Here is an 11,653-nt window from a genome sequence, read left to right as displayed (position 1 = left end):
AAACACTGATATTCATTACGCATTTGTTTGCATACTTTTTTATGAAGAGCAAGGAAAAATATATTCGCAATTATGAGACAAATCATATATATTACATTATTTTATTGACTCCGACGAACAGTGATAAGTGTATGGAAATGTTGTTTCAGAAGCATGCCTATATTCCACACAATTCTGGAGGGATAAAGTTATTCATCTTGTAGTAGGCCTATATGGAGTTTTCTTTTCCTGAATGATTGTTGTCGCTTACAGTATGCTGAAGTATTTACAAGGTTTACAATTATGATGTCATGTACAAAATAGATCAATGAGATTTACAAAGGATTCATTAGAAAAAGAAATCTCAAATATCAGCGTATTAAAAATGAAAAGATTAATCTATATAGTGAACCCCTAACGATAACGTAATGCTATTACATGTTCTGTTCACACACTCATCTACAACATTTAGAAATCCATCACAATTGCACGTCAATGACATTAGCGACCATTATTACCATTTTTATTTTGAGTCAATAACAAGCTTTGCAAAATAATTATGACTATTCAGCAACCTGTATTGGCCTTCATCAAGTGGAAATACTTAATTTAGAATAATAATTCATATTCGTTAAGTTTTTACGAGGAACCTGCTTATATAGAAACATTGATTTATCTTCGATTTCTTGAAAATCTAGTTTTCATTTTGAACTATGAACTTTGTTCTTGGATAATAGTTCAATTGTGCCGAACTGCAATTAGGGCCTAATCCGTTTTGACAACAAGCTGTAGAACCTCTAGAACCTAGGCTTACACTGTCATATCCCTCTTGACCGACCTATGTTCAAATCCAGATCTTCTGTGTGCCACAAAGGTACAACCCAGTGATCTAAAGCAAAGGTTCTACCACTTCCAATTCAGTCAAGTGGTGTCTTGTGGGACCAATGATTTCATCACACATATTCTAACAACCTTCACATAGTCAGTCTACTCATAACACAAGGCATCCCTTACATTTTTGAAGGTCACATACTCACTCGCTCTCTCTCATAATGCAACACTTACATCACAATTCACATTAAGGCATAGTCAAGCATATCTGGTAACATATCATTTGGTCCAACTTACTGCAAGACTGGGGCAATGCAAATCAGAAGTAAACTGTGTCTGTTAGCTTTCAAAACAAATTTAAACTGTTTTTTTCTTTCTTCTGATTGCCAAAACCAGTAAAAGTTGCTGCATAGTCCTGATACACAAGATTGTTATCAAACACACAGCACAGCCACTACAGAGCAACAGCCACAACGACCAGTGAGTGAGATGAAGAACAAACAGAATGGCATTTGTTTACCTGCATACATAGATACAGGATATACTGTACTATACTTTCATACTCTTCTGAATAGCAAAACAATGCAGTGTTTGTACAATGGCAGATTGGGAGCCTACATGATAGTTTTGTTCAAGTTAATGAGGCTAATTATTAAGATTATAGAAGGTTCAGATGGGTCTCATGGTGTCATTGTAAAATGGATAGACCAAAGGTGCATTTTCCCCACATATGATTCATCACAGAATTCTTTCAATTTGTAAAAATGTGTCAGGTTGACACTTATTGGGTCTTGATTTTGTGCCAGAACTGAGAGACTTCCACTAGATGGGCCAGCTGCATAGTCAAAATAGGCTACATCATAAAAATTAATGTACAAATAAAAAATACCTTTTGAATTTAATGTATTAAGGTTAGGGTTAGGACATTAGGTTAGTAGTGTGGTTAATGTTAGAGGTTAGGTTAAACATTAGAGTTAATGACTTTGTGGCTGTGCTAGCTAGTAACCACTCTGCAGAGCTGCCACCAGAACAAGATTCATAACAAAAAATGCAAACCTGCAATAATGTGACCACACAGAGAAGCAAAGGCCATTTACTTCAAGTCATTAACAGATTGATGTCGTCAGATGGACTTTGGACTCATTAACCGTTTGATGTCATCAGATGGACTTTGGACTCATTAATAGTTTGATGTCATCAGATGGACTTTGGACTCATTAATAGTTTGATGTCATCAGATGGACTTTGGACTCATTAATAGTTTGATGTCATCAGATGGACTTTGGGATCATTAATAGTTTGATGTCATCAGATGGACTTTGGACTCATTAACAGTTTGATGTCATCAAATGGACTTTGGACTCATTAATAATTTGATGTCATCAGATGGACTTTGGGCTCATTAACAGTTTGATGTCATCAGATGGACTTTGGACTCATTAACAGTTTGATGTCATCAGCTGGACTTTGGGCTCATTAATAGTATGATGTCATCAGTTTGCCTTTAACTTATTAACAGTTTGATGTCATCAGATGGACTTTGGACTCATTAACAGTTTGATGTCATCAGCTGGACTTTGGGCTCATTAATAGTATGATGTCATCAGTTTGCCTTTAACTTATTAACAGTTTGATGTCATCAGATGGACTTTGGACTTAATAGTTTGATGTCATTGATTTGATTAACAGTTTGATGCAAAAGCAAAACAACAAAAAAGTATAATGTTTTAACGTAATCATCGTGATTTAGTTCCACTTTGCTTAGTAATGACCTTTAATAGTTTGCAACATTTCTTTCTGTTGTGATAACTATTGTACAAAGAAAGCAATTGAACATTCATTTCAAAGTTTATATACAGGTGACTTATGATCAAGAGATTATACATTATTAATGTGAAGAGACCAAAACAGATACATTCTCCTACATTGTTTCAGCATCAGTCAGTATGTCCAGATGTATCTTTTGTATCTAATGTAACCCACGCTACTTTACAATTTAATTTTTTTTTAGATCTTATTTTCATACGTTTATCTTCCTATATGTATGACACTGAACTGGGAAATGGCCCTTGATCATTGCTGATGAGCAAATAGATTTTTATGCTGTGTCTTAATTGTCATTAACTAAACCGAAGATGAGCAAAGCAATATTACCAGTCAAAAAGTGGACAGCGCCATTGGCAGCTACAATAGATGTAAGATTGTTAACCTGTGTCTGATTACAATGGTTTGTGGGGTGCAACAGAGAACGCACCCGTTCACTCACCCATCTTGATGTAGGTCTAAAAACATGTTTTTGCAAGGAATGAGACAGTAGCTTTGTAAAACGTCTACATTCAAAAGCACCTAAATGATCTGCAATGTTACATGGCTAACATATTGAGGAAAATATCTACATGTTCATTCTTTTAAGCACTTTTATGCTCTGACCCCTAACCAGACAGTCAATATGCAAGATTACAGTAAAATATTTGGTTCAGCATATAAGATATTTGCACCATGCAACTAGTGTAGATAAAACTGAAATCAATATCTACATAAAGAATTGAGCACAGTAACTATATTGGATAATTGCGTGGAATATATTAGATGATACCTCACCATCTTAAAAATAGAAGTTGAGAAATATCTAAGCTATAAGCAAATAGCAGTTGCTCAAGCATTATTCATACAAAATAACTTAGTAATACCTGATTTATATGAAAGTAGTACTGTCATGGCCTTATTTCTTCAGAACAGGTAGTTAGATTTGAAATATGTGTTCAGTCAAATAAATATAACGTATGCTGCCTGCAACAAACCAATGAACTAGTACCACAGAAGCTGAGATTAGTATGTACTGATTTCCCCCCCCCTGTTTTAGTAATGAGTATGACAGCGTTTGTAATTTTGCACAGATTTTGCCGTGAATAATAATGAAAGATATTAACCATAGGAAATAATCGTGTGTCTGTGTTCTGCTCTGTTCAACCCTATATTTTCTCACTTGACAAAGAAACCCTGATCATCACCATCTACCCTACCTGCAACATAGTTATCTGTCAAATATATCTTAGATGACATTTAAAATCACCCCGGAACCATGTGACCCCAGAACCATGTGAGGGAGGGACAAGTGAATGTCCTCGCACTACTCTGCTCTGAGGCGATGGTGATGAAAGCAAAGCACCACGATTGAATACTGCTGTTCATCTCGAGGTGACCATCAGGAATAGATGTATTAATTAAGGCATTCAGTTTGTTAGAGCACAGAGTCAAAACAGTTCACCTGGTTATGTATAACAGTTGCATATGTCTAAGATTTGGCCTTCAAAGAGTGATAGATAGATATGTATTCAGGACCAGGACACTACACAACCTGACATGCCAACAACATGCCGTCATACTCTTTCTAATAAGCCGAAAACAGGTTTCAAACTGACTTGATTTTACAGACACATTGCAGGCTATGTTGCTGTTGTTGAGCAAAAGCAGATAAGCAAAAATTTGCTTTTTTTTTGTCTTTTAAATGTGCTGTTGGAAGAATCACCTGCTTAGACCAATGAGAGATGAGGATGAATTTCTAAAGAGTAATACTTATTATCTAGATAATTAGCACCTGTTTCTATTGAGGGCAGAAGTGGTAGAGATACGTCTTCTGTAAAGAGAAAGACACTTTATGCTGTGAATATAACCTCTAGTTCAAGAAAAATCGACAGAAATAGAAAATCTAAACATCGCTATAATGTCTTTTGGAATGACTTGGCATGATTGAATAAAGTTTCAAAACAACATAACAAAACAGCTTCTCAATCAATCAACCATGGAGTATGATTGTTTTTTGCTAAGGTTCAAGATAAGTTAGAAAATTAGCAGAAAACTATATTGGAAAGTTTTTGTTCCTGAATTTTATACACTGAAGTTCACATAGGGGAAAGAAGTAGGGCTATTTGAAGTGCTAGGTTTTGAGTCTACAGATGAAGTTGATGTTCAAAGTGTAGGGAGGCTGGGGTCCATTGTTTCTCTGTCTGGAGATTCAATGTAGTTGGCTGCCTCTTGCAACTTCAACAACATCGCCATCTGAATCAAAAGACAGAGGAGAGAAGGGTCAGGAAAGGTGAATCATTTCAACAACGCTACACTATGTTCAGTATGGGGACAAAGATACCTTCCAAGCACATACAGTAACAAAATTGCGACACAGACAAGGCCAGAGAAGGCATTACAGCAGGGCTGGGAAACAGGCGCCCCACAGTGATTTTCAGGGTTTTGTTCCAGCCCTGCTCGTGTTGTATTCACCAGACTCAACTAATAATGCTCCTCAAGTGTATCGTTGCTGGACTACAACCAAATCTTGCACACACTGTGGTAGCTCCATGACCACAGTTGCCTACCCCCAGAGTATCTCACCAGAGGGTCCAGGGTGTCCATGGAGCTCGGTGGGGTTTCCTTATTAAGAGGCCTGGCTGAGGCCTCACTGGGCTGGCCGGGGCCTCCAGAGGTCATGCTGGGGGGAGGCAGGTGGAACAGCTTGGCCTGGTCCTGTTGGGCTGAGGGCCAGGGCAGGGTGCCCCTCACCCACTCCACTGGGTCCTCCCACACTGCCTTCTGACCATGCACCTGTGGCACAAAGCCACAACACCGTCGTACACTGACCCAAACACTGTCCTATCCACTTTTTTTCAGGACAAACTTGTAATTCATCTTGCCTGGTCCCAGATCTGGTTGTGCCATTATGCTAAATGTTTGACGTGGCAATGACAATAGGAAATGGCAATACAGCACAGATCTGGGACCAGGCTATAATTGATCTACCAGGATAGTAAAACCTGTCTGACCTTAATGCCATCCTTGGCTCCTTCCTGCAGGTAGGGGATAATGGAGAGGTTCCACAGGTCAATGAACCAGGAGCGGAACTCCTCCACAGTCACAGGACAGGACAGGAAGAAGCACGGGCCTAGAGAGGCGGAGAGAGAAGAGAGAGAGAGACAGAAAGAGAGAGAGAAACAGAGACAGAGAAAGAGGAAATAAAAGAGAATAAATCATATTAAAGATATCTTTCAATGACCACATCCAATCAAACACAGTCTGTGACCACAGACTACAGACATATCTCCAATATCTAACTAACTTTAGGCATCACTTGATTTGGATAACATGTAGATTTAGACCTGTAGACCATCCATAGAGGACTATCCAAATTAAGTGTGACCTACCTTTATATTCCTGTATAATTTCTCCCGTAAAACAAAATGTTTTCCTACCGATGAGGAAGTCAGAGGTGCTGTGTTTCTCCAGGAAGGTGTGCAGGTGGTACCACAGCTTGGGTACCCAGTCCAGCACCCTGAGGAGGTCCTCGTTGGCCAGGCTCCTCTCATCCTCCGCCTCCATCAACTTCCTATGCAGGTAACGCACCAGGAAGCCATTGGCTGGCTCCACGTTATTGGAGAAGGTCACCATCCTGGGGTCAGAGGAGGGTCAAAGGTCAGGTCATGTGGTACGTATCCTAAGGCACATTATTTAATGTACTTATATATTAGACGTCCAATATCCCAATTTAAATAACTATCAAAGCATAGATTCATGGCAGGGATATAGCCTTCAATAAGGCGTTTTAAGACTCGGGCAAAACAATAACAAAACATGATTTGTCTGTTCAATTACCTGAAGCTGAGGTGCAGGCTGTGGTTCGGGGTCATCTTCACTGGCTGGTTGGTAGTTCCAATGATGTAAGGACTGAAATAGACACAGAATCATCACAGATCAGACTAGAAACATAAATGTACCATAAATGTCGCTATAGATGTTTGATAAAAGGTTCCATTTCAGCTTCTGTTCAGTGTGTTAGTCCGCTCACCATTTGTGGTATTTGCAGGTGAGGGCCCCATTGACAAGCTCACTGATGGAAATGGCATCATGTATATCATCCAGGATAACCACCAATGGGATTTCAGCTGTGCTGCTTTCCCGATCGATCTGATTGGCCAGGTTGGACAGGTAGAGTTGGAGATCCTGTTGAGAGGTATGGGTGCGAAATAAATCATTCTATGGTGTTAAATCACAAACCCAATGACAGTTGACTGTTTTCTAATATTCTTGAGCTGTAAGGTGTACAGGCTTTTGTGCCAGCCCAGCAATAACACATCTTATGATTAGTGATAGCTTAAATGATTAGGTCATAACGACCCTGTTCCTGTCCCCACCTTGCATGACTGGCGGTGCATGTTGAAGGTGACCACGATACCATCGGTGAGGTCTCGGCCGCTCCGGTCCACCAGGTACTCTGCCAGGTGGGAAGTGAGGTAGGTCTTGCCGGTGCCGCTCGGCCCAGACAGGATGAGGCGGCGGTGCTTCAGCAGCAGGCTGATGTAGTGCTGGCTCATGGGCTTGGGGATGAGCGTCTCAAACACCAGGCTGTCCACACACTTTTCCTTCAGACCTGCAGGACGCAGAGGTCAAACTTCAAAAGTTTAATATAGTAAAGATTTACTGTCTGTTTAGTTTAAACACACAGTATTAAACAGAACAAACATGGACATTGGCATCCTAACAAATAAAGTGTATGACAACACAGGTACAACGATTGCTTGGGTGTACAGCATTCCAAACAGCCCTCCATTCAGCTGCTCACAGAGACCTCACAGAGACATACCGTAATTCAAGAGAAACACCAAAACTATCAAGCCATTTCTCCTAACATTGAGACAATACACTAAACCAGAGTTTGAATGTTTGTAGTTAAAACAAGAAGTCCATCCATGTGAATGAAAATGTTCTGCTCAACGATTTACCACATCACACATCCTGTCACCCTTCATAAACAACTAGGAGTGCAGAAATAATGTTCTGAAAATAACTGTGCTCCTCCTTCTCCTTCTCCCTCATGACTCCGCCTCCTCCTTCATGCCCTCCTCCCCCTCCCTCATTATTTATCCTCCTCCTCCATTCCTTCTCCCCCTCCATTTCTTCTCCTCCCTCATGCCTTCTCCCCCACCTTAATACATTATCCTCCCTCATTCTTTCTCCCCCTCCTCCATCCTACAGTGTGACATACCACCCCACATGTATAGGGTATTATGTGTGTGTGGTGTGTGTGTACATGTGTCTGAGGCCTGGGCCAGCTGGTCAAAATGCTTCAGCTGCTTGACACACAAGCTGCAACAGGATATTTCTCTGAACCCCTCCTTCTAGCCCACCCATCCCTACTGCATTCCTTCCTAGCCAGGAGGAACAGACTGCCTACCCCTGCACCTCTACATTGGTTTAAAATCACTAATGGGCTTGGATACATATAGATTATAGTGGAAGGGATCTATGTACACCGCTGTTCTAGGAAAATGTGCTCCAAGAAAACTAATCGGTCCAAGAAAATCTAATTGCCAAATGCCTGTCAGAGATTATGTTTTCCTCTGGGTCTCCTGGGGGACGGAGGGAAGCCACACATTCTCTTATTTCAATAATAAGGTAATCTGGAACATGGCGATAAGGGAGAGGTAGGGAGAGCTAGACACCACAAATCAGTCCTAGCCTGGCCCAGGCTGAGACCCCGACACTAAAGGGTACCAGGGGTCAGAGACAGGGGGGAGATAGAGTTGAGGCGATAACGAGGCAGACAAAATGAATTATGACACTTCACAGCGAAACATCCATCCCCCTTGATATTTAACATGACATGTTAGTATTAAACATGACAAGCAGTCCAAATGTCTGGATAGTGTGAGCACCCTGGCCATAAATCATTCAGGATCTTAAGAAAACATCCCTTTTGTCATTGTTCTATGTGGAATGATGTGGATACTGTTTGGTTTCTGAAACAAATGGCATGCTTTGAAAGTGGAATGGGAAACTTCCAAACATAACAGGAGATCAGAAGAGAGTGGACAGAAAATCCAGAGCCGAGATAAGGAGGTGAATGTCCATTAGACCAGATAGACGGACTCAGAACCTAAAACATGTGTTGAAATTACCTGTGGGATGAACAATAAGTCTGTTGACTGTTTGCTGACCCCAAATGGATCTAAGACAGGCTAGGCACAAGCTGCTATTTATTTTCCGTTCACAAAAAAAAGTTGTTGCTCAAAGAAAACACACACACACAAAAAAATAACTTCTACTGTGATAATCAGCTAATAGCACATAAACAAATACCCTCTCACTCAGAGGGATATTGTTCCTCACCAGAAACAAACTGCAGATTGCAGTTTACCCTTCTAACTATTATTTTGATCGTCACATTAAATATAAAGAGTGATAAAGGGCACCCTTTTCTTACCTACCAATGCATAAATAATGTTTTGTTCCCAGAAATATAAACATTGAGTAAATCCATTTGAGGTCAATCACTTTTTGACAGCCTCCCTTTTGATACAGAAAATGCCGGTCAGTGGCAGGTCGGTCGGTGGCAGGTCGGTCGGTGGCAGGTCGGTCGGTGGCAGGTCGGTCGATGGCAGGTCGGGGAGAACGTGCTTGTATTAATGACTGGAGCGGCATAAGTGGAATGGTATCAAATACATCAAATACATGGATTCCAGATGTTTGATGCCATTCCATTTGCGCCGTTATGTAAATTATTATGAGCCGTTCTCCTTTCAGCAGCCTCCGGTGCTGTCCATACATGTTTGCCCAAGAAGCGGTCAGAAAGACCTGGACCTGAATCCTGAATGCCAAAACTTTCAGGAGATAAAGGTGCTCAAAGTTGACCCATTTTGCATACCCACCATACCATGAGACATCTTCACTGGAACAGATGAATGGTTGAGTGTGATGTCATTTAAATGACACAGGGTTGTCAAACTACTTTAGAATTTCTTGAAAACATTTGTTTCACATTTTACATCATCTAAGGTTTTTGTCTTGTGCCCATCATTGGTTGAGACACAACATGCTCTTGAATACAGGGTGGGAGTCATTTCAATCATAGAAATAGAATTCAGCAGCCTTGCAGTTCTTGACACACTGAAATCGGTGCACCTGGCATCTACTACCATACGCTGTTAAAATGCACTTAAAAATGTTGCCTTGCCCATTCACCCTCTGAATGGTACATATGCACGATCCATGTCTCAATTCTCTCAAAGCTTAAAAATTCTTCTTTAACCTGTCCGCTCACCTTCATCTACACTGATTTATCGTTGATTTAACAGGTGACATAAAAAACAATATGTTTCTTGCCCATGATGTATATATCAGAGTTATTGACCTCACAATAAGCCATATTCGACTAACTTACATTGCGGTGCTGAAATTTCAGGCAGCAGCCAGTGACACAATCAATCAGAAACGGACAGCTGACGGTGCTGAAAGTAGGCAAATTCGAGTAGCCATAATTCATTTAAACCGTCTTAATTTGAATTAGACTTAACAAGAGGGCTTTATGTTGGAGCCTATTCATTCCTATTGAACAAATAAGAGGTCGACTACCTGTTTGACAGATGAAAGTAGGCTATAGGCTTCTATCTTAGTCAATTCCTCACCCACCATGAACTCTTTAAATAGCCGACTGTACCTCTGTGTCAGTGAAGGGCTGTTAAGTTCAAAACAGGACTTGAATTGAGGGGGTATGACTGGATATGCCATAGGCCTACCTTTTATAAAAGAAATGGCAAAAAGCACAGAACTAACCATTTTTAGCTTAAGATTTTGAAGTAAATTCAACAGATTTGATTATATAAAGTGATCCAAGAGAACGCTTTGGTCCGCAGTGCTAGAAACAAGCTTTAAAATACCTGGGAAATATGTGACTCCGATACAGAAGTGGTATCATTGTTTTGTATCTTTTGACATTCAGAAAACATTTACTTTGCTTGGGAAGTAATCTAATTCTGTCACTATCATTTGATTAAGCTATTGACTTTCTGTACAGTACAGTAGATGCTTAAACCCAGACAGCTTTTAGGGAAACACTTGTAATCTTCTCTCGTTGGGTTAAGCCACAGAAGAAGAGCGGCCAGCAGTTGAAGCTTACATTTTTCAACGTCGGTCGGCCTAATCTGTCTGGAGTGGAAAGGTAGGCCTGACTTTGGAAAGTACCATGCTCAGATTCCTAATGACGTCTCAGATTTAAATATTTGGAAACAGGGATTTAGCACTGGAGAAATATGATAAGATGAACACAGGCCTATCTCTCTGTCCATTCTTAGCCTGTAATTTCAGTACTGGAGAAATATGATAAGATGAACACAGGCCTATCTCTCTGTCCATTCTTAGCCTGTAATTTCAGTAATTTGTGTGGTATTAAAAAAGTTCTGCTGTTATGTAAAATGACGTAGAATTGTATGAAATGTTTAAAGGCAATTTTTTCTCGGACTTGCAAATACGATGCTATTTTCATCCAATGCTTTTACGATGAAGGAGATCTTTCCACCCCTACTCTTGCTCACGGTTGTCTGTGAACCCACAACCTTCTGGCCCGCAGCCATGTGCGCTATCAAAACTCCTGCAATGCTTACAGGATGAAGAACAGTTTCTAAAACTGCATATCTAAGGCTCTGGTTTGTCCAAGAGGTGAGAGTAAGGATTTTCTCTGCTGTCCACTTTATGTTTTGATGATTATTTTGGGGGAGGGTAGGGGAGGGGAGGGTCACTTGTTTTTTTTTCACGAGTTCAGAGAAGGTAAAATATATTTTGATGAAGGGAGGTCCAATTTTCTCCATGTAACCATTATCATAAATAATTATTACCACAAAAATGGCTGCCAGTTCACCCAGCATCGAATGTCAACTTAAATGGTAATTTCGATTCTATTATCTATATTACTATGATTTCAATAGGTTCCCTATGGAGGATTGACAGTGCAATTTAAAAGAACAGATATTCCCATTGAAGTCAATATTGTCTGTGGACCTCCAACCATCTTTGCTGTACC

At 40.2% G+C, this 11,653-nt stretch overlaps 1 protein-coding gene across 17 annotated transcripts in view; it reads right to left on the bottom strand.

Moving 5' to 3' along the window:
- Positions 1-87: 87 nt before the first annotated feature.
- The window catches only part of LOC110493275 (neuron navigator 1), a 175,874-nt gene continuing 164,308 nt past the window's right edge, over positions 88-11,653 (bottom strand). For 14 of the 17 annotated variants that reach the window (XM_090206331.1, XM_090206332.1, XM_090206336.1 and 11 more), the window contains 7 exons: positions 6,993-7,228; positions 6,647-6,801; positions 6,454-6,525; positions 6,054-6,250; positions 5,628-5,746; positions 5,200-5,409; positions 88-4,869 (listed from right to left, as the gene is read on the bottom strand). In XM_090206331.1, coding sequence (XP_090062457.1) covers positions 4,780-4,869; positions 5,200-5,409; positions 5,628-5,746; positions 6,054-6,250; positions 6,454-6,525; positions 6,647-6,801; positions 6,993-7,228 — 1,079 coding nt within the window. In that variant the 3' untranslated portion in view covers positions 88-4,779. The remainder of the gene's footprint in view (positions 4,870-5,199; positions 5,410-5,627; positions 5,747-6,053; positions 6,251-6,453; positions 6,526-6,646; positions 6,802-6,992; positions 7,229-11,653) is intronic. The other 3 variants (XM_090206334.1, XM_090206335.1, XM_090206341.1) reach the window with 1 other exon arrangement.

The sequence above is a fragment of the Oncorhynchus mykiss genome, chromosome 17 (genome assembly GCF_057628025.1).
Source record: "Oncorhynchus mykiss isolate SJ-2025 chromosome 17, ASM5762802v1, whole genome shotgun sequence".
NCBI lineage: Eukaryota > Metazoa > Chordata > Actinopteri > Salmoniformes > Salmonidae > Oncorhynchus > Oncorhynchus mykiss.
This window is presented reverse-complemented; position numbering and strand designations above follow the sequence as displayed.